General features: G+C 38.6%; 1 protein-coding gene across 2 annotated transcripts in view; it reads left to right on the forward strand.

The window, feature by feature from the left end:
- Nucleotides 1–25,101, forward strand: part of DHX35 (DEAH-box helicase 35) — a 31,513-nt gene extending 6,412 nt beyond the window's left edge. Inside the window, exons 9-22 of one of the 2 annotated variants that reach the window (XM_074553447.1) lie at nt 1,706–1,818; nt 1,985–2,081; nt 3,157–3,315; nt 5,737–5,947; nt 9,232–9,356; nt 9,794–9,848; nt 15,086–15,181; nt 15,533–15,627; nt 16,182–16,259; nt 17,368–17,497; nt 18,205–18,286; nt 18,872–18,943; nt 20,888–20,999; nt 23,361–25,101. In XM_074553447.1, the coding sequence (XP_074409548.1) occupies nt 1,706–1,818; nt 1,985–2,081; nt 3,157–3,315; nt 5,737–5,947; nt 9,232–9,356; nt 9,794–9,848; nt 15,086–15,181; nt 15,533–15,627; nt 16,182–16,259; nt 17,368–17,497; nt 18,205–18,286; nt 18,872–18,943; nt 20,888–20,999; nt 23,361–23,405 (1,470 nt within the window). In that variant the 3' untranslated portion in view covers nt 23,406–25,101. Of the gene's footprint in view, nt 1–1,705; nt 1,819–1,984; nt 2,082–3,156; nt 3,316–5,736; nt 5,948–9,231; nt 9,357–9,793; nt 9,849–15,085; nt 15,182–15,532; nt 15,628–16,181; nt 16,260–17,367; nt 17,498–18,204; nt 18,287–18,871; nt 18,944–20,887; nt 21,027–23,360 lie in introns of both variants that reach the window. The other variant, XM_074553448.1, reaches the window with a different exon arrangement.
- Nucleotides 25,102–26,203: the final 1,102 nt, after the last annotated feature.

The following is a 26,203-nucleotide window of genomic DNA, read 5'->3' on the forward strand; positions in this document are numbered from 1 at the left end:
ATGTTCTATCAGCAAACTGTTTTGGATGTGAATTTAAATATGAATCTGCTTTTTATGTATTGATATCTTTCTCCTTATTTATATTCCTTATAAAAATATGCTCTCTTGGCTTAATTAATTAAGGGACATTTAGCCCAGTTTTGCTGATAGAAATAACCAAGTAAAAATAAGTGATGGACTAATAGATTTAATATCAGTGAGATCTTATACATCCCTGATTGACTCATAGCCTGTGGACACTTATGTGAACTCAGTTAAAACATCCTGAATTTAATTTTGAGTAGGAAGAGCAGAGGAACTCTTAGAGCTGAGCAGGATTTCACCCAGCCCTGTGCTCTGCTTGTAGCAGCAGCAACAGGAGATGCTGTTTAGGGGGAGCATGTGAGGCTGTGCCCCTGCTGTGGGTCTGTTCAGTCTGAGCTGCCTCAGCAGCTGCTGTAGTTGTAGTACAGATATTACTCAGCACCTTCCTGCTGTTTCCCTCTACTCTGTGTTTATGGACCTGCTGTTTGTTCATTTGTCTTTGATTCTGCAAATCTCCAGGACACCATGAGTAATTTTCAGGAGTTTGCCACCTGCTGTATAATGAAGTACTTGGTCTAATTCTTTCAAATCTGTTTCATCAAGGATCTCCCAGTTATTGTACTGGGGATTTGTGTTTTAAAAAAACACCCCCAAAACCAGTTTTACATTTACTTTGTCACCTTCTATAAACCTCAGCTGTGTCTTTTCAGCCTTTTCTCCCCAAGCAGAGCCTTTTCAGTCTCCCCTTTTGACAGCTATTCCATTTCCTATATCATGTTCATTCCTTTTCTCCACTTTTCCAAACTGCTCTGTCCTTAATAAGATGTGAGATGTGAGAGCTTGCATGTGGCACTGAAGGTTTCCTTTAATGACAAATACCATTTGTGTGCTGTGCTTTGGTAGTGTTTGCACTGCTGTGCATCCTGTACATTACAACGCAAAATTTTAACTGCCAGAAACCACATTTCAAATAGATGACAGTTAATCTAAAATGAGTTAATACAAGCAAAATGATTGGTGTGACTTTATAAATATTTTTTTTAATACAGAGAGTTGGTGGTTATCTCTACAATGCTCATAAAAGTTGAGATGAATTATATGGGTTCTTAAGTTCCACCTTTTGCTGTTATTTATTGAAAATACTTCATGACTATAGATCTAAATTTATGAAGGTGTCAGAATACATAAATCAAAAACTTTCATAAATCATGCCTAACTCTGCTTTTACAAAGTGAAATCTTGGTGTTCAGTAAGGGCTGTAAAATTTACTCACTCACCCAAAAATGGATGAGAATATGCAGGCCCTACACAGACCTTTTTGCAGCAATTATTTCTAAGTTCTTCTTAGCTTTGACTTTGCTAATTTGATAGATTTAACTTCCAGTTAAAAGTTTATTTATCTTCCTTTTCCAACTGTAGCAGCTGATATAATTAATTTTATTTCCCTTTCCAGTTTTTACGTCTCAAAATTATAAACATGCAACCTTATTTGTGCTAAATGCCTGAACCCTGGACAGAATAGAAGGCAACAAAATCAAACTTTGACATTTTTTATGTGGCAGTATCAAATCGATGAAGTAAACATCCAAGTAGTAGTAATTTAACTTCTTTGTGTCTTTAAGTTTTTCTCTCCATTCCTTGAAATGTCAAACTGAAAGTGTTTGTTTTTATTTCAATGTAGAAATTCAGGGATTTCTTCAATCAAAATGATACCGGTGACCCCAGCAAAGACACCAGTGTGATCCTGACTGTTGAGGGGAGGACGTTTCCAGTGGACATCTTTTACCTGCAGAGGTGTGTTCCTGTCTGCCCTTGGCAGTAGTGACACTGTGCAGCTGTGCTATCATTTTGTCTAGGTCAGAGCTCTGGTGTCCCAAAGCTGCTCTGTTTGTCCCTGCTGGAGGGGAGCAGTCTGTACCTATTTTTCTGCTCATGTCTCTGCTGTTTTCTCTCCCCATAGCCCTGTTCCTGACTATATAAAATCAACTGTGGAAACTACAATGAAAATTCACCAGATGGAGAATGATGGTGATATATTGGCATTTTTAACTGGCCAGGTATAGGCATAAGCAATTTTTTTTTTTTTTGCTTTACAGTGATGTATTGTGAGCTTTGCAAAGCTGCCTCAGTCTCCTGAGGCTTTCCTTAGTTGTGCTTACTTTATTCTCAGTAAAGATGACAAACATTTCTCTATTGATGGGTGCAAAACTAGGCCAGTCCCAAAGATGTGAAGACAATATATGGCCTGAATTTATCAAAGCTAGTGATGGATGATAGTTTTTGTCATTTAATGCTGTATTTCTCAGCCTTGTTAGTGAGTGGAATTCTGTGTGGTTTGCTGGTGCAAGTCACACATACCCAGTTGTTAAATTGACAGTGAGTCATCATTAATAGTTAAAGCAAATGGAATTTCCATTTGTTAAGCTTAACATCTGAAGTGTTTGACAGAAAAACAAATTGCCATGAGATCAAAATGTACTGGTCTCTTCTGCTCTATTTGTGCTTGTCAGCTCACTTTGCAGCTGGGAAGAGCAAATGGGAGGCAGCTCATTTCTGCAGTGAGGAGCTACCTTGAAGAACTTCAGTAACATCTTGCATATTTTCAAAGGCAGTTCCTCATCCCCTTTATTGATTTCACTTTGGAATAATGAATTTGCATTTTCATGAGGCAGTGTTTGAACATTTTGTTTTCTGTCTTTAAGAGTGAGATGCCACAGCTGAGATTAAACATGAAGCTGAGCAGGAGGTGTCAGTGCTGTTCCTGTGCCATTCCTGATCCAGGCCCCAAAATATTTTGGCCTCCCATTTTGCTCTCACCAGTTGAGATAGACAGGAAAATTAAATTGCTCACTCCTAAGCTTGGTTCAGTCCTTTCCCATGATTTTGCTCATGTGTTTGTGATATGACATTGACTCAAATAACAGTGAACACAAACATGTATATAAAACTTTATTTATTCCTAATAGCATTTTATCTTAAGAATATTACAGCATGGAGTGAGCTAGTCAAAATCCTGGAGTTTGAACAATTACAGTGGTATTATTTAGTGCAGTTTCTGTATCTAGGTGACAGGAATGTGCTGTTTACAGTGCAGCCTGTCTCACTGTGTGCCCTGTGCTGCTGTGGCTGCAGGAGGAAGTGGAGACTGTTGTTTCCATGCTCATAGAGCAGGCTCGGGCCCTCGCTCGCACCGGGATGAAGAAGCACCTCCGTGTTCTGCCCATGTACGCTGGGCTGCCTTCTCCTGAGCAGCTGAAAGTCTTTGAGAGAGTCCCTCACACTGTCAGGAAGGTGAGCTCTTGTGTATGTCTCAATTTCTACCACCCTATTGGAATATGAATCCCAGTATTACCAGTTAGATTGTGCCTGGGCCAGTCTGACCCTCACTGCTGAGCCAAAGGCGGCTTCTGTGGTGCTTTACCCCAGAGACACCTTCAGCTTGCTGATGGTTTCAGCTGGGCACTAAACAAGTCCAGGCTTGTTAGGGACTCCATTTACCTTAGGAAGAGGCTTCAGGCGAAGGTGAAGAGAAAAAAAGGAGAGGATTCTGCTGGAGGGTTATATCCAGTGGTTTATTCCATGGTTACAGAGGTCTGAATCTTAGGAAGACCTCCAACAGAATGCAGAGCACATGGCCGGACTCACCTTTTAAGCTCAGGGGGAGGGGAGGGGACAGGTGAGCCACCAACCAGGTGGGAGGGGCGGGGTCTCAAGGGACAAGGGACACCTAGACAGGCCAATGACCTCTGGGCTTGAGGGGCATCCTTTGAACTTGACCAACCACACAACGCCTTTCCTGGAATGTTAAGCTTGATTGACAGGACTCACTCAGCATGGGGGCAAGGGGGAAGGGAGAGGCGTAGGCACACCTGGGAAGGGACCCGGAAGTCTAAACCAGGACATTACAACACACTACAACACCACCCAGCAGGGTGTCTGCAGCACAAATGTTGCATTTATCAGGTTCACATCATGAGTTCTGTCAGCTTTCAAACTGGGAACCAGGAACATGTTCCCTGGCTTTCCTTTGCATCTTTGATCACTCCTAGACATGTCAGTTCCAGATCTCTGTGCCTCATCAACTCTGCAATTTTTAAGTGTCTCCATACAACTTTGTATTTGTCATCTTAGCCTCTGAACTCCTTTGCTTTTACCTTTTTCTTTCTTTTTTGTGATCTAAATGTCCATGGCTGTTATCAACCAGTAGTAGAAAAATTGGTGACAGAGTGGGTAAGTGCTGTATTTTCATCTAAGGAACAAGTTCAAGCTTATTTGATTTTAGTGGAAACAAAAGCTTTGTTTTGACTTCTGTAAGTCTTGTTTAGACATTTAATGTCACAGAAGTATATAATTGGATGTGATTAGTGCTTTCTGCTTATGCAGAGCCTGTGTTGGGGCTGAAATAAGCTGACAAAACTACACTGAGGTGACTTGTAATTCTTGTACCTGCTGTAGTTTGACAAGTGAAATTGTTCATCTGCCACTGCAGAATGTTTCATATAAATGCTTCTCTCTGGAATATGACATTAGTAATTCAATTTTCAAAATTTACTTTTTAATTTCAGATGAAATAAACATTAGATTTCCCACTGTAGTCTGGGAACAATTATTTTATTATTTTAGGGCATACATATATAAGTGAACCCTGGAGGAATGCTGAATGTGGAACTCCTAATTAGCTCTGTTTCCCTTCTGTCTCCCACCTCATTCCTTATGTAGCTTTGCATCTTCCCACCTCACCTTACATAGCTTTGTGAGTGTACAAAGAATAATTCAGTGTAACTGAGAAGCAGAAAGAAGACATTCTTAGTTTTGTGGAAAACGCCAATCACTTGTTTTTAAAATTTTAAAAGTTTAATAGTAACAAAATGGTTATAAAAATAGTAATACAATTGGGGTAATAATAATTTGGACAGTTTAAATTAGGACAATATGAGACAATGGAAACAAAGTTACGGATGTCTGGGTACCTTTTTCTGGGCAGCATAAAAAACACAGAGGATTAATCCTTAAAAGCAACAGCCTGTTGCATATTCATACACCTCATCCATGATGCATAAATTCCATTCAAACACAGGATTCTGTCTGGTCAGTGTCAGCTTCTTCCTCTTAATCCTAACTCGGCTGAGCGAGATGGGAAGAAGTTTATTTATTCTGATAATGGAGCAGTAAATTCTCTTTCTCTGAAAGATTCAGGTGTCCTGTGGCTGCTATCTCAGTGTGAGTCCTTTCTTTAGAAAACAAGTATCTTACATAGCATAGTTTCTATTTTAACCTTTTGTTATAACCTAAAACTATATTTAACACACTACTTAAAAGAATTTATACAGCATTACTTTCTAACACAACACAGACAATATTCATTTTAATATTTGCGAAAAGCCAATCATAAAATACACATTTTCCACAGTTTGCTACACAAGAACACTTGATTTACAGTCAGTTAATCTTTTTCTCCCCAAACACTGCCAAAGATTTTCTCTGCAAACACTGCCAAGCTCTTCTTTTATGAAGAAAGAATAAATTTGAATAAGAAAGTGGTTATGAAGAACTGCTGTGCAAACTGGGCTTATTTCAAGCTGACAGCTCTTTCTGCTGCTTTTACTGTATCTTTATGTGCTCCTGAGTGTGTTCTGGACCTCTCATGCTGAGGTGTCCCTGGCTGTATTGGCTGATGAGCTCACAGGATCCCCTCTGTGTCCATCCCTGCAGGTGATCGTTGCCACCAACATTGCCGAGACCTCCATCACAGTGCACGGCATCGCCTTTGTCATCGACTGCGGCTTCGTGAAGCTGCGTGCCTACAACCCCAAGACGGCCATCGAGTGCCTGGTGGTGGTGCCCGTGTCCAAAGCCTCGGCCAACCAGCGGGCGGGGCGGGCCGGCCGCAACCGCTCCGGGAAGTGCTACCGGCTGTACACAGGTCCGGGCCCCGCGCTCCGGGCTCCTGCTCCTGCAGGGGGGTTAGGGACAGAGGGCTGTGCTTGGTCACTCATCGGAACAACAACAGTTCCCTTTGTTCCCAATGTTTCCCTTGGTTACTAATGAATATTACTATTCGTTAGTAATAACAACAATGGTTATTGTTGTTACTAATGAAGGAATGGGATTACCTCTGGGTTAAGAACCATTTATTATTTAGATAAATGTTAGTTGTAGAGGTTGCGAGATTTATGAGAGTAAGTAGCTGGTTATAGTTCAAGAGTAGTCACAAGTTTCTTCATTACAAGGTAATATAATAAAATATAATATATATATATTAAAAATAAATATATAAATGTATATAATAAATATATATATAAAATATAATAAAAAAAGAACTTTCTAGTTATATATTTATAGAATATATATAAATTCTATATAATATCTATATTATATAATGATAATATTTATATATTAATAATATATAAATTTATATACATTATACATTATATTACATTATACATTATAATATAACGTTATACATTATATATTGATATATATATTTATATATCAAAAATAAAATACATAAAATCATAATATTATCATATTCAAATTATATAAATATATTTATATCAATAGAAATAGCAATCTATAATATAATTAATATAATCGATTCATAAACAAAATACTTTATACTAATGTATCAATTTGATATTAATATCTAATATAGAAATTATTTATATTATCTATATTATCTATATTATCTATTTAATATAGAAATTTATATTTTTATACTAATATTTTATTATCTTAATAATTAATATTTTGTATATTATATATACAAATTAAATTATGTAAATAATATAACTTATATAATGTAATAATATAGTATAATATAGTATAATATAGTATAATATAATATAATATAATATAATAGTATTACATTATATAAGTTAATAATATAAATATATATATAATATAATTAATATAATCTATTCATAAGCACAATACTTTATACTAATGTATCAATTTCATATTAATATCTAATATAAAAATTATATTAATAAATTAATATATAAATTTTATATTATTATAAAATAATATATTTATTATCTTAAATATAATATTATAATAAATATTATAATAATTATAAATAATAATACAATAAATTTATATTTATTATATAAAAATATAATATTTTTATTATCTTAATATATTAATATTTTATCTATTATATATAATTAAATTATGTAAAAATATAACTTATATAATGTAATACTAATTATATTATATTATATTATATTATATTATATTATATTATATTATATTATATTATATTATATTATATTATATTATATTACATTTAACTTTCTAGTTATTTATTTATAGCTATTTATATGCCTCCTAGTTTATGGACACATGTTAAAGGTTTATTTTGTTTTTTTAACTTATCACTTCTACTGCACTGTGGATACTTTTGTCTAACAGGCTGCTGTTGAATATACACATGTTTCTATTATAACTTCTAAACTCTTAGCTTATTCTGTATAACCTCTACACTACATATATGTAACCTATATTATCTATATAATCTCACCCCTGCATTATAATCCCTTCACTATCTTATCAATACAGTTTCTTACTTAAGGTATATTCTTGCTTAGAACTATAGAAATATAAGTTTATAATTTTTCTGTTTAATGTCTGTGCATTGTATTTTTACATCAGTTTAAGCTTCTTCTGAGGTTGTAAATCAGATTCTTTAGTATCTGTGGAAGTTTCTATTTTTCTACTTCCACAGTTGTTCCTCTGGCTTGTTTAGAAATACCTCATTTTTATGTGCTAGGTGTTAGAAACTGAATTTTTTGTGACTCAGAAGCACAAATGGGGCTGAGTCAGCTGTTGCAAACATGAAATATTGATGCAGCTCTTAAACGTGGTGAGCTTATTAGGAAGTTTGTTCTTTAAGGATTTTGGTTTCTGAGCAGTTTCAGCTTTTTCTGCTTACCAGTATTATAATCTCTCTTCTCTGACTGAAGTCTTTATAGACCTTGCATTTAACAAAAGGGCTCTGGAAATCCTTTTTGTAATTCAGAGAAAACTTTGTGTCTCTTTTTTCCCTAGGAACAGCTGCCAACCCCAAATTCTTCCCTTGAATCAATGACCCTGGCAGTGCACAAAAATTGCTGTTATAAATAAATCTCTTGGCCACCTCACACTGTCCAGAGAGCTGCAATCAAAGTGTCTGTTCTCAGCTGCTTAATGAGAAAAAGCTTTGCAGCTGAACACTCCCATTGCTGATGGGCTTCAGGTCCCCTCTAGTTTTACTGGAGCTCTGAGATGTTGGAGATGAAGCATTTTCCTTTAAAATGTGTTTATGCTTGCCAGCAGTTGCCACATTAAACCAAGCCATGATTTATGCCCTGAATTTATATGGATCCTGTAAGAATCAGGAGACAAATTCTGCTACACAATATCCCAAGCTTACATAGCTTTGGGAGTGTTTTACTGGAGAAACCATGACTACACTGAAGATATTTTTGTGTGCTCAAGAGCTCAAGGTTTAGGGAGTGCTTTAAGAAGTGTTTTAAAGGAGGGAAAAATAAAACAGAAAAGAAGAAAATGCGCAGAGTGAACAGCAGCAGGGAAACAGCACTGTCTTTGTCCTAGGGAATGTTTGAGATAGAAAAGCATTCTGTAGAAATTAAAATAATGTAGAATGTGCCCTCTTTTTACTGCAGAACAGTTGGTTAGTTAGTGGAAGGTTTTATCCTTACATGGAGTATTTTTCCAGACTTGCACTTTATAGTGAGTGTGATTTTAAAAAGGCATTGTTAAATAAATTGGTTTTCCATCCTTACTCTTTATTTAAAATATATATTTGAGTAGTTACGAAAATAGTGTTCTTGTACTGAAAGCCTGCTGCTTTGAAACTTTTCCATGTCTCTTTAAAAGAAATGCTTTTTTTTGTAGTATTGCACCCTGCCTTTTATTTTCTGACAAAACCGTGAAGCAGAAGAGAAACAAAACATTTCCAGATTTCTGTGAAGCTTGAAATTGAAATGTGGGTGGGTGAACTACAAAATCAAAACTGTAGCCAAAACCATTGAATTGTAAAATACAGTAATTGGAGAAAGATCATCTTTAGGATAGAGATTATCTTTTAACAGCTGTTAATTATCCATATGTGATAATTTAAATTTGAAATGGGTGTGATTTTTCGTGGTGACTGCAGATCATGGGAGCTGCAGCTCAGTCCCCAGGTGTGATTTTCTCCCCCCACAGAGGAGGACTTTGAGAAGCTGCCCAAGTCCACGGTGCCGGAGATGCAGCGCAGCAACCTGGCCCCTGTCATCCTGCAGCTCAAGGCTCTGGGCATTGACAACGTGCTCAGGTTCCCCTTCCTTTCGGTGAGTCCGGGCTCTGAAGGCTTTCCTTGGGCTGAAGAGGGCTCAGGGGATGTTTTGGGGATGGCCACAGAACCATTCACCATTGCCCTGCTGGTTTGGAAAGCGTAGCTCGTTGTCCCCTGTCAGGCAGCAAAGTGTATTCTGGGAATCAATGGTGCAAATAATATGTGTGACCACTTAGAAACAACCATTTATAGTCCAGAGTTTGATGTTTCAATTGTTGAGAAGTTAGGAAAGTCTTAAAAAGACAAAAGACAAACTTCTACAATTCTATAGAATTGTAACTGCAGTCCCTTTGCACCGAGTTCATGAAGGAGGAAGACTGTGAGAGCTCTTTGCAGCAGAGAGCAGGCAGTTAAGGATTTTACAAAAAGGAAGATCTATGAATTCATGTTCTGTGCTGATAATTTCAATCAATGCCCATTTTCTCTTCACAGCCACCCCCTGCACAGTCGATGGTGCAAGCTTTAGAGCTGCTGTATGCTTTAGGAGGTGAGATTTTAATGCTTTGCTTTATTTGGAGTTATATTGCAGGAGTTGTGAAAAAAAGCTGTAATTTTTATTTGGTGATTGGATGGACCTTAATAAAATTTGCATTTCAGAACTGTGCTTTGAGAAAGAAGGAGAAACACAGGTGTGACTGATGGAAACTTTTGTTGGTGGGTTTTTAGAGTGTACCTAAGTCTCTTCTAGATTTACTGTCTTTTCTTTTGATTATTTCAGATGGGTAAGCAAACAAACAGCAGCAATGGAGTTTAAACTATTTAAATTGGGTAAATGAGTATTTTATAGCTGTCTTATCTGTATTTCCTTGCAATTTCATGACGGGAAACCACCTATTTATCCTTGCTAGGAACAGGGTTCTGAGCTGATGAGGGTGTTTTTTCCCTGGCAGATCCTCTTTGTGTTCCTTCAGTCCTTACAAAATGGTATGATGATAAAAATGGAGTTTGGACACTAATTAGAGCAGTAGAGGAGTCAGACATTAACTTTACCTGCACCCTTTTAGATAAATTGCTGCAAACCTAAGACTTGGTGTGGTGGTCTTTATGGAAACGTGTAACACTTGCAGATATAAACAGGAAAAGTTGTAAGCAACGGTTTGATTATAATAACCCAGACTTTATCAAGGCTGATAGAATTGCAACTTTGTTCCTTAGTGGGACTTCGAAAAGCACATTCTGTCTATTGTAAATTTTCCTGTTGACACGTTACAGTCATTATCTGATCTTGCTGTGTGTGTGCTGGAACTCTGCCTAAGCATTGTGAGTCAAATGTGATGCCTGAATTTGGGAGAGCTCAGTCCCTGGAGGCTGTGCATGAGGCCCCACAGAGACTGTGGTAGTTTTCAAACTGCCTCCTTGCTATGATTTTGAAGGTTTTACTGACAGAAGTTATTAAGAGCTAATTTAATTATAATTTTTTAAATGAATTCCAGTCTGTTCTCTGCTCTGGATGCAGGATGGGCTGTGGCTGAAAGGCTACACCTGCTGTAGTGTAATGCTCTTCATGTTTGTGCTGTTGCTCCTGCAGCTGAGGAAAAGTTCAAACCCACAACAAATCCAACTGTTCTGATTCTATTAGCTGTGATTACAGGATACAACCAGTAACAAAAACCCCTGATCACCCCTAAAGCCAGCTCATTTTCTTCTGGATGAACTGGAACTGTGTTTCTCTAGGCAGTCTGTGTGTTTCAGTGAACAGCTTTCTGTTTTTTCATGCTTTTAAATGCATGCCACTTGCAAAGACTCTGCTCTAGTTTTAGTATTGAACTTGCCAGTTATGGACAAGTCAACAGATATACACACAAACTTGTAATGAAAAGAAAAGATTAGTCTGGCAGATCTTGAGAGCATAGTTCAAAGTACTTTTCAACTATTTAGCTACTTAAAAGAGTATGTTTTTAAAAATTCTGTTCTCTGTGTTACTAATGACAGCTTGTTCTCCAATTCACTGGAGTCTGAACAACACTGTTGGCATATGGTTTGATTTTAGGTGCTTCTGTGAGGAGCAGGGACTTGGACTTGAGCCTTATGGGTGGGTCCTTTCCAATTTGAGATATTCTTTGATTCTGTGTGTTCATTCTGCTTTTATTCATTATGCTGCTGTTGACTACTTTAAACACTCAGATCACACCGTAGTAATATGTTTTTATACAGAGTTTTCAACTCCTTTTTGTGTGGTGAGTGGGATGCCTGCTGCCTAATTTTGTTTATAGGAAGAACTGTTATATTGTTGAGATTTTTTGACAGCTGTGTAATCTTTTTGAATGCAACAAACTAAACAAAACAGAAACTTGATGTGAGGCCAAGTAGTCAAAACTAAGCTGTGTTTGACTTCAGCTCCTTGTTTGTAGCTAATTCAGAGTTGACAATGTTTGCTCCATTATGTAAATATGAGGCAGCATAAAGGAGATTGTGTAAGTTTTGGAAGCTTCCAGAGGTTTGTGGCTGTTTTTAGACCACTCCCAGATGCTGTGCTGTAAATTGTGGCAGTCTGCTCTCTTTTTATTCTCATGGAGCTGTAACTGCCTGGCCAGCATTTTGCCCTGTGCTGGTTCAGTTCCATCTCACCAAGGAGGGTTTCACTTAAGACACTTGGTTCTTGGCAGCCTCTGCCAGCTTGGAACAAGGACCTTCACAGTGGCTCAGGAATGTGTTGCAAGGATGAATTCACAGCCAAAACCACCTTAGGGAAATGGAGAGGAAAGTTCAATAAACTCACTGATTAGCTGGGTGATGTTTTGGCAGAAGTGTTCTGCTCATGTAGCTTCAAAGAGCTTTTATTCTCTTGGCTGCACAGCTTTGTAGCCGAGCATGGAAGTGCTGATCTTGGTGTTTCAGATGGAAGGAAATGTGTGTGCATGTGTGTGATACACTCTTCAGTTTTTGCTGAAGTTTAAGGTGAAGTTTTAGTGGTTTATTATGAAGATTTTATATAAAGTGCAGAGGTGAAGCTGCCCAAGCATTTGCAGGTGCAGTGAGGATTAAATTTCTCTTGTGCAAGTTGGAACATGAATTTCATCATTGGCATTGCAGCCACATCCAAAAAGGCAGTTTGGGCTCAGGCCCCTGTTGTGCCAGGGTGGTGCCAGCTCGTGCAGGGCAGATGCTCCCAAGGTGAGATAGCTGTGTTGAATAAACACATCACTGTTTGTAGAGGGATTATTTTTACAGTGGTGCAAACTGATTACATCAGGAATATATCTCCTTTGATGCCTTTTTGAGAGTCTGAGTTGTCAGTTGGAGTATATTGGTTTTAAGCATAATTTAAGAGGTAAATAAGCAAGCAAAAAGTGGCTTTATTTTTAGGATTATTTCAGGTCTTTGATGAAGATTTGTTTGACAGTTGTCACCTATCAGAAACAGCTACTCTACCTAAGTTTATAAAGGATAGTTTTAATCCCTCAGCCTGTCACACACTAGTGATTGTTACTTGAAACATTTTAGTGCCATGGTACTTGAATAATCTCTCCTGAGCACATTTAATTAAAATCTTCATAATATCCTTTTCTAAGATCTTTAATTTCCTGTATATATGTGGATTTAGTGATTGCTTCCAGGATTATTTGAAGGAAACTTTCACCTATTCCAAACTAATATCCATTGGAGGATATATTCAGGATTATTACTACAAATAGATCTGTGCACAACCCATATATAGATCATGCAAAATTGTATTGACATTTGTTGGATGCAGCAGAAGCCAAAGGATTTTGGCTTGGTGCACCTGTAGAAAGTGGTGCATAAATATATGGAAATTTCTCCTTTTTCCTACTTAGGAATGCAGCTGCCTTTCTGTAGATGAAAATCTATCTAAGCTCTTAGTTGTGGTAGAACTTAAACTTCTCATATGGCACCAGTCAAATGAAAGCTGTCATGCCTTAATTTTTGCAGGTGACTTTGTGTTTAATGTTAGTTCACATTGCACAAAAGCTGCCTTTGGTACCTGTTTCTGAGGAAAACTCTGTGACATTGTGTGAAAATTCTGGTAGGTTTTGTTGGACAGTGTAGGGGTGTGTGAGTGAATCATTACATTGTCATCAGTTGGTAGCGTATCAAATAATAAAATAAACACTGGCTGGAGGGATCTGTGGGTTCAGATGTGCTGACATGAGTTATAGGAGATCTCATTCCTTGACTGAATTGTGGTTTTGCTTTTCTCTGTGAAACAGAGCTGCAGTGCAGCCGTGGCTTTGTTACACCACACAGTCTGACAAATACTGTGTTTCTATAAAGTGAGAGCTGTGGTTGTGTTTCCTCAGGTCACTTTGCTGTGGTTGGTTATGCAACCTGCAGTGCCCCAAATCCTGCTATGGGCTCTCACTCACCCCTGCTTTGTTGCCTTTCTCCTGTGCTTTACCTCTTTGTCATGCCTGATACTACTGAGCCTCTTGAAGTTTTCTCTTTCAATTTTTACTCTTTGCTGCCTTTCTTAGCAAGCTTTTTTTCCTTATTATTGTTCCCTGTGTATTGTACTTTTTTTTATCCTACATCCTCTTGCAAAGGAAAGACTTTTCCATTTAAATCTTTCCCTGAAATCTCAGCACAAAGCTCAGAGTTAGACTGTGACCTGTGCTTTGGATGGGTCACCCTTACTGCAGGGGTTTGACTGGAGGGAGCCAAACCTCTAAAATGGTAAATGTGCAGGGTTGCTCAAGGCTGCTTTGGCCATCACAGATCAAGCTGTCAGGGCTCCCTCCTGTGCCATCTCCAGGAAAAAGGCCACAGCTGGAGCATGACTGGCAGTTGAGTGGATGATACATGGGGCAAACTAAACTGTAGGAAAGCTTCATCAGCTGTGCATCTCTTGTTTGCATAATAATGCATTATTTTTCTCCATGATCTAAGTAGATGTGTGTGGTGCTGTTCACAGGAGTCCCAGGATGAGGGAAGAGATGAGAATCTTAACTCCATGTTTCAGAAGGCTGATTTATTATTTTATTATATATATTCTATTAAAAGAAAATGATATATTAAAACTATACTAAAGAAAGAGAAAGGATTTCATCAGAAAGCTAGCAAAGAAAGGAAAGCAATGGAATCATCATAAAATCTTGTGACTGACCAGAGTCCCAACACAGCTGGACCTGTGATTGGTCATCAAGTAGAAACAACTCACATGGACCAATCAAAGATGCACCTGTTCCATTCCACAGCAGCAGATAATTATTGTTTTTCTTTTCCTCTGAGGCTTCTCAGCTTCTCAGGAGAAAAAATCCTGGCAAAAGGATTTTTCAGAAAATATATCTGTGACAGATGTGCTAAGAAAAATGACACCTTACCATCAGCAGTGCCTCCTGTTCCTGCAATAATGCCTGTTCCATGTTTTTCCCCATTTTCATTCTCATCAGCTTTATATCGCCATTAACAAAGATGTTACTAAATATTTACCAAGAGGATCAGAGGTCTAACAGCTAATATCCCCTCTGGCCATGGCATTGACTTGGACTGCAGGTTCTTAAAATTATTGACAGTAAGAGTGAAACTTGGTCAAAATTAAAAAACTTGTGTGTTAAGTATTTTTGAAATATAAACCTGATGACCTCTGGGAGAGTAAATAGGTATCATGGATTGCCTTTAAGCAAACTGTAATATACACTTAGCAACTCTAAGGTGCATTTGCTATATTTTAGCTTGTAATTGGCTCTTTAATACAGTTTAAGTGTAAAAGAAGCCTTGCTGTGCTGTTTTGCCTGTGTCCCAGCTACGTTTCTGATTGTGCTGCAGGTTTGGACATGCACTGCCGGTTAACAGAGCCTCTTGGGATGAGAATAGCAGAGTTTCCTTTGAATCCTATGTTTGCAAAGATGCTTCTGGAGTCAGGTAGGAGGAAAAAGATCAGTTTCTTCACAGTCATGTGGTTGTAATGCATTGCTAGACATTTGCTAAACTCAAACTATACTTCATCTTTGTCTGGTCTGCAGTGAAAAAATTGGTTAAAATCTCTATTAAATAATTTATCTAAGACATTTCGCAGTCTAATAAGTCTAACATTTGCCTCTTAAGTTTTCCACTGAAAACATTCACTCTTATACTAAAATTAAAATCTAGGGATTTATGTATTTTTGTATTAAATACTATAAAAAACATATTCTGCTTTTTTTCATTTTATTCTCTATGGTGCTAAGTTGAATGGAAGATTTCCTTTATTGAATTTCTCCATTTACTCTTCAGGAAATTTTGGCTGCTCCCAAGAGATCTTGACAATTGCTGCCATGATGCAGATTCAAAACATCTTTGTGATCCCTCCAAATCAAAAAATCCAGGCTGTAAGTTCAGTTGTGTCTCCTTTTCTGCTTGTTGGTTCCACATTTCTGGACTTCTGGCAAGGATTTTACTGGTGCCTATTACAAACTGCAAGTTTGTTTGAAAAGAAAATAAGGTCTGGAATTGTATCTGTTTGTTGTAGGTAAAAGAAGAAACCAAATAACAGGGGAACCTTGGAGTTTTTTAGTAGTGCTAAAAACTTCCTTGTGAGGGCCAGGAACATGAAAGGTTATAAACCAATACTGGTCAGTGGACGGGTTTGCAAAAAAAAATCCCCCTAAACTTTCCCACACACCATTTCCTTTTGAGATGAACAAAACAGGAAGGATGTAGCAAATTCTTAATAGCCTAATTTTAATGAATGGGGATTCTTGATCAGTTCATTTTTCCAGTTTCAGTTTTAGAAGTGTTCCTGAGTTTAGGGAGGGTTAATAAATTATTGCTGTTGCCCAGAGGAGCTGCCCTAGGAAATACAGAGCTGAAGGGAACTGGGCATGTCAGACATGATTTCAGCAATAATCAGTCTGCCTATAAAATGGTATTTCTTGTTCTGCAGGCCAGACAACACAGAAAGTTTGCTGTGGAGGAAGGAGATCATCTGACCATGCTGAATGTTTATGAAGCCTTTGTCAAAGTAAGTCAGCTCGAGTGGATGTGGATTTGCAGGAACAGGAGGAACTTGAGGTGCTCACTTCTGAATCTGGAAGTTCTGGATACAAAAAGTCCTCAAAGCTGAGGACTTCCCAAGCCTATCAAGTGATAGTTCTACATTAAAAGACTCTCTGCTCGCCATTTGCCACAGATCTTCCACAGTTCCTCTGAACAGGGAATAAAACAGAGTTTTGTTGGGGTACAGCATGGAAATCTTATGGGTAGAGAGCTGTGTTTTCAAGGAGACAGGGATTTGGTCTGGGGAAAACAAATGTCCAAATTTCCAATGAAATTAATTTTTTTTTCATGTTTTACTGATGATAATCTGCATTTAATTCTAGCACTCTTTTTTTCTGGTGTTAAATGAACTCATTGATCATCATACCCTGTGGTCTAACACCAACCTTAGTACTGCTCTGTAAGCTGAGGTTTATTTAATAGTTCTGAAGCTGCTACACCTATTTGGGAGAAGGATATTTTGCTGGTGTAAACCACTTCTGTAGTACAATACTTGCAGCAGTGCTGAGTTGAAGCAGTATAACCACCCAAGTGTTCAAACATGACTTTTTTCCCCAGCCACAAAGCAGCCAGGCAGGCAACAGCTGAAATGTCGCCCTTCACATTTTCTATCTGTGTAATTCTCGTAGAAACAGTCAGAACTCCAAAAGTTTTTGGAGGGAGTGCTGGGTTCTGGAGAAGCAGCTCTTTGCAGAGAGAAGACCAATGAAAACAGCACTGAAAAGGTTGTTTACGTTTTGAGGTTGAAAACAGATGAATTTATGATCTGAGAATTAAATAGAATGAGTGATGCTCTTCTCTTTCACCACATATGAAGAAATGAAGCACATCTGTTTTAAAATACCCCATAGCATTTGATCTGCTGCTACTTACAAGCTGTTTGAGACATGTTTTTAGTTACTAGTGTTCCATACCTTGTTAGTTGCTCTGTAAATAGGTAATTTTCAGGGAAAACCACAAGAAATGTGTTGCAGGAGACCACAATTAAAACAGAACAAGGCTATCCAAAAGAGATTGGGTTTGTTCTGTTGATGATATCTCATTAAGATTTTTTTTCTCTTCTCACTGTACAGCACAGCAAGAGCTCCCAGTGGTGTCAGGAACACTTTCTGAACTACAAAGGGCTTGTGAGAGCTTCTGTTGTAAGAGAGCAGCTGAAAAAACTTCTTGTCCGCTTTAAAGTGCCAAAGAAGTCCAGCGAAGGTGATATTTCTTTTTTTTTCAGCTCTTGTTCCAATACATAGTGAAGGTAGTTTCCAAACTGTCAGTCTGCCCCCTGCTTTTCTTGTAACCTTTGGAGTATTTTTATCCTAGCCTCAAAATAATGTTAATTTAGACCACATTTTTTTCCTAAAAATGGCTGCAGATGAGCACTTTAGCCTATTTGTTCAATTAAATTTTAGTCCAGCCTTCATTAGTTGAGATTTCCAGCAGAAGTTTTAACCACTGATGATCTATTTAATGGACAGATTTTCCAAAAGGCTCATAAATAGGTCACCCTGTTCCCTCTTTTGTCTTTTCAAAAAAGCCATTTTTGTTCAAAGTGCTGTTCTGCCTTTGGGATGTGATTTCCAGCTGTGCTGTGTGTGCCTGGGTACTGGGACTGGTTCTTAGCATTTGTCTCTACCTGCTCTGAAAAATCAGCCTTCAGTGCTCAGCTGTCACACTGGGCTGCTTTAGGGACTGTGGAACTCTTCCTGGAGACACAGGTGGCAACATTCCTTTTTTAGGCAGCAGTTTTTGCTTTGCTGTGAAACTGAAGTCAAAAGGAATTGCAGGGTTTGTCTGCTCTCCTGCCTTTGCTGTCAAAGCCTGATGCACTCTGAAAAGTTGTTTGAGATGATTAAGGGGTATTTTAGGGATTTTTGCCTTTCCATTGGCTCATCTTACAGAAAGATTCTTCTTTCCAGGTGATCCAGATCCTGTTTTGAGGTGCATAGTTTCTGGATTCTTTGCTAATGCAGCTAAATTCCACTCCACAGGAGCTTACAGGTGACTATACACAGTTCCACTAAACTGGTGCTTGGCTGGAAAGCTCCCCTGATGAATAAATCTAAGTTTAATCAACAAGCAGATGTTTCTCCTAATTTGCAATTAGGAACATGTGCCAATAAATGCACTAAATATTTGAAGTTCTGTATTTGGAAACTGCCTCAGTGTTTATCTCTTCTCTTTGGCAAATATTTCTAAAATTATTAATAGTGGGAAGCTGCTACTGGTAGTCATTAGATTGCTTTAAGTTAGGTAGTGCAGTAGTGTTGTAGCACTCCCAGAGCACTGAGTAAAAGCCTGAAATGCTGCTTTTTCATTTAATGTAGATAAAACTCTTTTAGGACATCAAATTATTGATTGTTCCTTTCACCAGCATTTAAGCCTGCTTTAATCTGTTCATTACATGCAAATATTGTTAATTTACTCCAGCCCTTTCATTCTTGCTTTTATTAAACTGATGAACTATTTTTTCATACTGGAGGAACTATTTTCATGAGGAACTATTTTTTTCATACTGGGGCAGAAAGAAACCAAAAGTTAAGCAATAAAGAGAGGCACAGTCTGAAATAGAATCTTGTTTTCAAGGACTATCCGTGATGACCACGAGCTCCATATCCACCCCAGCTCAGTGCTGTATGCAGAGAAGCCTCCACGCTGGTAAGTTAGAGCTGCTTCCTCTTCTTTGGGGATTTTTTTAAAGGGATTTGCAGCATCCAAATTGAATTTTTTCTCTCTATCAGTGGAGGAATGGGTGTAGAAGGTCAGTTCCCACAGGGAGAATCCAGGTAGTGTTTTCTTTGCAATATTTTTTGGGAGTATCCAAATAAATAAGGGGAATAGAGTGATGTTTGTCTGTCAAAGAAACCTGCAGAGGTTGGAAAGCAGAGCCAGGTGACCCTGTTTAATGGCATCACATCTTACACTGCAGATTGTTCTCCAAGTAGTCTCTGTACCTAAACAGAGCTAGGGTTAATTTATTAAGCCTATTGAGGAAATATCCTATCAAACAGGTATCACTGACATCTTTTCTGAAAATATTGTTGCCAGGATTTCTCCTGGGAAGCTTCACCTTCTCCATGTTTTGCTCCTCTGGAATGTGATTTGGAGAATTGTTTACCCAGCATGTGAATTGTTTTGAATTAATGGGCAATCACAGCCAGCTGTGTCAGACTCTGAGTCTGTCAGGAGATTTTATTATTCATTCCTTGCTAGCCTTCTGATGAAATACTTCCTTCTTTTAGTTTTAATATATCATTTTCTTTTAATATAATAAATATAATCAAATAATAAATCAGCCTTCTGAAACATGGAGTCAAGATTCTCTTCTCTTCCCTCATCCTGGGGACCCTCAAACACCACCCCAAACAGGTGCTGCAGAAATGGCAAATGGATTTCAGGGAAAGGGCTTACACATAGAATCATGATGTGAAAAGTTATGGCTGTCCAGCAGATTGAGGAAAGAACTGGCTGTGCTTCCATTAGCTGGGATATGATCATTCCATCTGCAGGTCAAAGGTTCTCAGATAACAAAGAGAAATGTGTGTGGAGCTCTCAGGTCAGCATGATCAGCCTGAGGTGTTTGGACTTCCATCCTGCACTGCCTGCTGCTGAGACTGAGAAGGATAATCTTGGCCTGGTGTGATCCTGTCACACAGGAGTTAATTTAGTCAGCAAACTAAATTTCAGTGCTGCTGCAGCCTGGGCAGCCATCCTCCATTGAGGGCTTCAGTTCTCTCTCTGCTACAAGTGTACAGGAAATGTGTTTTCATTCTGGTTTTGTTTTCTCTGATTTATTTTTAGCTGTGTTAGTTGCCATGTCTCAGGATGCATTTGGCAAAGAGAATTTTGGACTCTTTCCTCTTTGCTTTTGAGAGCTAAATACCAATTAAAGAGAAACCACAAACCTCAGGTGTTTGCAGCTCTGCTGTGTGCAGAAGGCAGATGGTGACTAAAGGATTTGGTAGCTGCCCCTTCAGTGCAAGGGTTTGCACTTCTTGGGGAAAATGCCCTTACCTGCTGAAGCTGCCCTCAGAAATAGATTGTCCATGCTGGCAACCTGACTGTGCTGGCAGTGAGGATGAGTCCCATGGTTGGATGTTCCTAAATCTCTTCCCAGGAGATGTTCTGGCAGGGGTTGAAGCTGATTTCCTCCTCTGATGCTTATCTCACCTGGCTGCAGACTGGCGCCAGGGATAGACATGCTGGGCTTTGTGCCCTCCTTGTTGTGGGTGCAGGGTTTTGGTGCTTTGGACATTTTCCCTTATGATATCACACAGTAATTAATATTCTGTCTTCCACAGCATCAGCTTTGAGTCCCCCTTGACCCTATTATAAGAAATCTTTTTGTATACCTTGCACCCTTATGGTCTGGTAGTATGTGAGGTTGTTTTTATGGCAATCTGAAGATTTTTTTAATGTGGACAGCTCTGACTAACTAGAGAGAAAGAGGCAAGAGGTTGAATTACAGCTTAAGGACTCTCTTGTCACTCTGTAAGTGCCACCTCTGGCAGCATGTATGTGAAAATGTCTAAATATGTGTTAATCATCTCTCCCTCATTGCTTGACAGCAAACACTATCCATTTTTGTCTCCTTTCTCCCAGGGTGGTGTACAATGAAGTCATACAGACTGCTAAATACTACATGAGGGATGTGACAGCTGTGGAATCCTCGTGGCTCTTGGAGCTGGCCCCTCACTTTTACCAGCAAGGAACGGTACGGAATCGCCATAGAGGCCAAACGGTACCATTGCTGCTCAGCAGCTCTTGTGTCTGACCTTTCTGAGGGGTTGTGTTCTGCTTGGTCTAATGGGACAGAAATCAAGTTGGCTCTGGTCATTGTAGTGCTTTTAATATAAAGGAAGAGGTTAATAAGTTGCTGCATGCAATGTTTTTCCCTATGATCCAGCCAATGGATCTCAGAGTTACAAAATGAGATCCATTTGCTGGTGAAGTTCCATTTCCCATGGTATCACTTTGGGAAATGAAGCCTTCAGCCATTCCACACTTCAATATAGGCCCTTGGTAGCATTTCCCTGAGCAGCACTGTAGGCAGGCAGTGGTCACACTTTGCATAATAATTTTAGGAAAGCCTTTGCATGCTTTGCAAAATTTGTGAAAATCCTGAGCATTAATTATGTTTACTGCAAAAGAATCAGTTCTGATCTATTCAAATGTGAAATGGCAAAGAACAGCTGCTGTTTGTGCAGAGCTTTATTGCAAATTGCTGTGTGTGATACAGATACCTTTTATTTATAAGTATCTCTTATAGTTGTCACCAACCTGAATTGACTGTCCCGTGTGAATTTGTCAATCCAGACATATTCACTGGTCATTCTGAGAACTGAATTTGTATTAAATATTATCTAAATGTTAGTTCAGCTGAGGCTGTTGGTACCACATAGCCTATAAATATTGCACAGATTATCAAACTGATCTTGATTTGATTGAATTTCTCATGGGACATTAATATCTACTGAGCTTTATATTTAAAATTAATGCAACATTTCCAAAATCCGAGTGAAAAAATGCATTTGCATATGAGACCTATGAAAAAGGTGGTGTGTTTCTAATTTATACATCTGCTTCACTATTTGGCTTCTTGGAGAATCTGGTGTTTGTTTTCTTTCACTTCCTTGGAGTTTTGTCAAAATGGAGACTCCTGTGGTGCAGGGAGCACCTTAGGACACCTCTGTGGGTACAGTTCCCAACAGTTTGGCATCTGTTCATGTGATTGACTCAAGAGAGGGGTTTTTTATGCTCATTTTGGATAATTCATCTCAATTATCCAGACAATTTCCACCTATAAATGCACTTACTAAGTAGCTGAATATTTTCTGCCTTTTTCTTATAAGACATTTGACAAAGGCAGTGATGCCCCTGTGGGGCAGAGCCTTGAGCCTTCAGCTGCTGGGAGATATCTGCAGAAAAGGAGCTGAGCCAATGTTGTATCAAATCTGTTCCTGCAATAATTAGTCCTTTGACTCACATATTTACAGTTGTCCCATAATTTACATTTAGCAGCCCACACCCACACAAAATCCTGTTGGGCTGAGGTTTTCCTTTAGGTAGGTGGTAGCAAAGAGGACTTGTCTTGAATGAGGGAACATGCTTTTCAGGGTAGTGCTACTACTGCTGTAGATATTCTAGGAAATTACATCAAAACCCAATTTTTACCAAGTTTTTTACCTTTTGATCAAGTGAAGTCAGTTTGCAGTATGATCTAATCATTGCTTTCATCCTAAAATAAATCTTAGCTCTCAAGGATGATGCTGGTTTTGGGGAAAATTCTCTCTTCTAGCCTGGTCAGTTATCCATATCAGCCATAAGTCTTGGGTGTTCTTATAAAATGCTTGAAAATTAGAAATATTTCTTTTGTGTAAAGCTTTCAGTCATACATGTGAAATTTGAATAAGTGAACTGTTAGAAATCACACAGGTTCATGTTAATTTACAGATATTCAGACCCTTTTTCTACTGAAGGATACATCTTTGTGCTAGGAAGGAAAGGTTTTATTCCTTTGTCAAGTTAAAAACAAATTACCACTGAATAGGACTTTGTTAAAAAATATTCTTCTACAGCTTGATCTTGGTCAGTTATTTCTCATTCCAAGTTTTGCAGAACTCTTTTCATATTTCCTTGCACATTTGAAGGTCTTTAAGGGCTCAGAGGTTCCAAAGATCCCGTGCAACTTCAGGATTAATACAGTTGTTAAAATCTTGTCCTTCACATACATTCTCCTGGTGCTTTTTGCAGATGTATTGTTGGGAACACATCTTTCTGTGCATTTTTACACCTGGAAAATTGCTTCCAGTGGGAAATTGCTTCCAAGCTTGCAGCTAGTACAGAAGAACTAGGAGTTATTACAAGCCAGAATATCACTTTGGGGTACATGTAGGTTTTTATTTAATGGGTTTGTTTTAGTTGTGTCAGTAACAAGCAGAGGTTGGATGGGTGTGGATATTTGTGTTAGAATTTATTTAAATTGTGATTAAGGATAGAAAGCATTGTAGTTGATTTTTTCCTAATTTTTAGTATATCTGCTAAGCAGTTTTTTTGTTGTTTTCTTTTCTTGCAGCATCTTTCCTTGAAAGCAAAAAGGGCTAAAGTAGATGACCACTGACATAACTTCAATTATTGTGACATCAGAAGCAGAACCTACCAGTGATTTCAAGCTGGCTACAGTCCATTCAGCAGTCAGTTCATTAGCAATTTGATCTTCCATCAACCTAAATGTTTAAATGCCTGCCAGGATCTGTAGGGGTTTATGCATGACCAGTACATTGTAAACCTAGAGCTTGCATTGTGGACATTTTAATCTTTGCCTACTTGACCTCTCTTGTTAATCTGGGCATGTTGCTCCTTTTAAATAGCTAGGAAAAACAACTTAAAAAGTAAGAGGACATACAGGACCACAAAAAAAAAACCTGAAACCTTCAAGAAAGAAACAGATTTCCTGGAGTGGTACTGCCTTATGAGCGTGGGGAATAGGGTACCCTGCCTCCTGTCACCCAGAGCACTGTGACTTACACCGGCCAAACTGAGCCTGGCTCCTGCCAGCAGGAGCTCAGGGCAATCAACTACCCCTTGAAATGCAAGGTGCTGCCATGGAAACATGGATTTCCTGTTGGACCATCCCAAACTGGTGCAGCTTGTGCTCCCAAGCAGTGAAAGTGTCCTGCCCGAGGCTGAGCTGGCCCAGCTCACTGTGCTGAGCAGTCCCTGGGGACTCAGATGTCTGGGTTCTGCTCATGGGAGTTGCTGTTTGGGGAGGAGGAGAAAGAGCAGCTCAATATTTTTAAGATGGATTAATTTTCTGCTCAATCAGGGGACTAAAGATTTATGTTCATAATCAATCAAGTTCACAGACAGGGCTTTACTTTTCTTTTTTATCCTATGAGGGAAAAAATGTTGACCTTCCACTGTTGGAAATACCAGTAAATTTCATTGGGGAATATCATGGAACTCTGTTTTTAGCCTCTGTTGATCAGCAAAGAAGGAAATGTTCTGTACTTTCCTATGAGGAACACAGTCCTTTATATTTCTTTTATTACAAATCTAATCTTTGCTGCTTGGGACTCATTTTCCTCTGTTACTGAGGAGAAGGATGCTCTGAACAGTTGCTGCTTTAATTGGGATTCCATGGCTACTTTTCAGTAAGCAATTATTCTTGTTTGTGTTTTAACAACACAGCTTGGATATACATATTTATTTATTTCCATTTTTACCTATTGCTATTTATTTTAGAAAGACATTGCTTGAAAATTTTATTTTTGTAATTCAGCTGATTTGATGAATGTGTTTTCTGGCATATTAACTGTTTTATTTTCTTAAAAACAAAAAAAGGATGTAAATAGGCAAAAACTTCTACATAGAAAAAATGCCTTCCTCATCACAAAACTGCCTTGAAAACTTTCTTGAGAGCTTCTTTACCTTGTCCCTTCCAAATACCTGCAGAGAGAACACGTTGTGCACTGTGTGGTCTCCTCAGTGTGTCCATCCTGACTGCCAGCACAAACACATGTACCAGTCTCCAGGAATGGCACCAGCAGCCTGAAAACTGTGTCACCTTCCTCCTTGTTGTCCCTGTGCCCCTCACCTTTGTATCAATCACTCTCTTAGACTGGAAGCTCCTCGGGGCAGGGACTGTCTCCTAGCCAGAGCTGAGAGCAGTGTTGGAACTCACTAAAAAGATTTCATTTGCAGGTTTTTTTCCTCTTAAAGGATTGGAGAAAGAGCTGAATGTGAAGACTTGTCAATTGTCTGTGTTTCTCTGTCCTCTGGAAGTATTCTTAAGAAAAATAAAACTGTTGAATTGAGGAAGCTTGGGAATGCATCACTTGGGCCTGAGCAGGGGGTGATTTCAGGGGTGCTGGGTGGGTGTGTTGGGCTGGGCTGGGCTGGCAGAGGGTGGCACTGCATTTTCCAGCTCTGAGAATTTTGGGTGGCTCTGGAGACCTGTCTTGTCCAGATGTTCTTTTACCTGGCTGCACAGCTGCAGAATTTCCTCCAGGAATGATTGTGATTCCTGCTGAGGTCAGAACCCAGGGATGTGCAAGCTTTGTCACAAGCTGCAAACCATCATAGTTAGGTAAGAATGAGTGCAGTAGATCTTGATGAACAAACAAACAGAAAATTGAAGCTTTTTAGCAGTTTTACAAACTATTGAGGTATCACCACACCCAGAACAGAGACCCTACACTAGAGATACAGGCTAAGAACAAGTGTTATTAGTATCCAGACTAAGGTCACCTTTATAGAGAGAACACTGCTGGCACCAGAGATGTGGGCCCTTGGAAGGTGTTGGAAGACAGAAAACCTTAAAAAAACCCTGTAAATCTCTTTATTTTGTAAAGCTTTGGCCTCCAGCTCCCTGCTAGGTTAGTACAGAGCATTCTGCTTTAAATAGCTTGGTGTGAGGAGGTGGCTCACTGCCTTGGTGTGGCTCTTTGCTGCAGTGACAGGCTGCTGTGGGCAAGGCTGGAGTCATTTGAAGATGGTTGTCAGGAGTTTTAGGGAACATTTAAGGATTTGAACCCTGGCTTTTAGAGAATGAGGTTAAAATATCAGCCTGTTGAATCAAAATACGCTTGGAATGGAAGTCATTCCATTGCTGGCAAGGAGAAAGATTTTTTTAAAAGTGAATTTACTACTCATTGACATAAAATGATTGTGAGGTAAAAAAAAGGTGCAACTCCTCAAGCCCCTCAGAAAGTGCTGTCAGTGTTTCTACTCAGGACTTTAGTATTGTCAGCTCTAGAAGAAAATCAAATTAAACTGGAAAAAGATTCAGCCAAGAAAATATTAATTGAAATATGTTTCAATCTTGTGGAGTAAAAGTAATTCTGATAAACTAATGGGAAAACAGTCACAGCCCTTTCTGGTTAATCTGAAGAGACAAGTAATTAAAAGTTGGGAGCC

The sequence above is a fragment of the Zonotrichia albicollis genome, chromosome 17 (genome assembly GCF_047830755.1).
Source record: "Zonotrichia albicollis isolate bZonAlb1 chromosome 17, bZonAlb1.hap1, whole genome shotgun sequence".
NCBI lineage: Eukaryota > Metazoa > Chordata > Aves > Passeriformes > Passerellidae > Zonotrichia > Zonotrichia albicollis.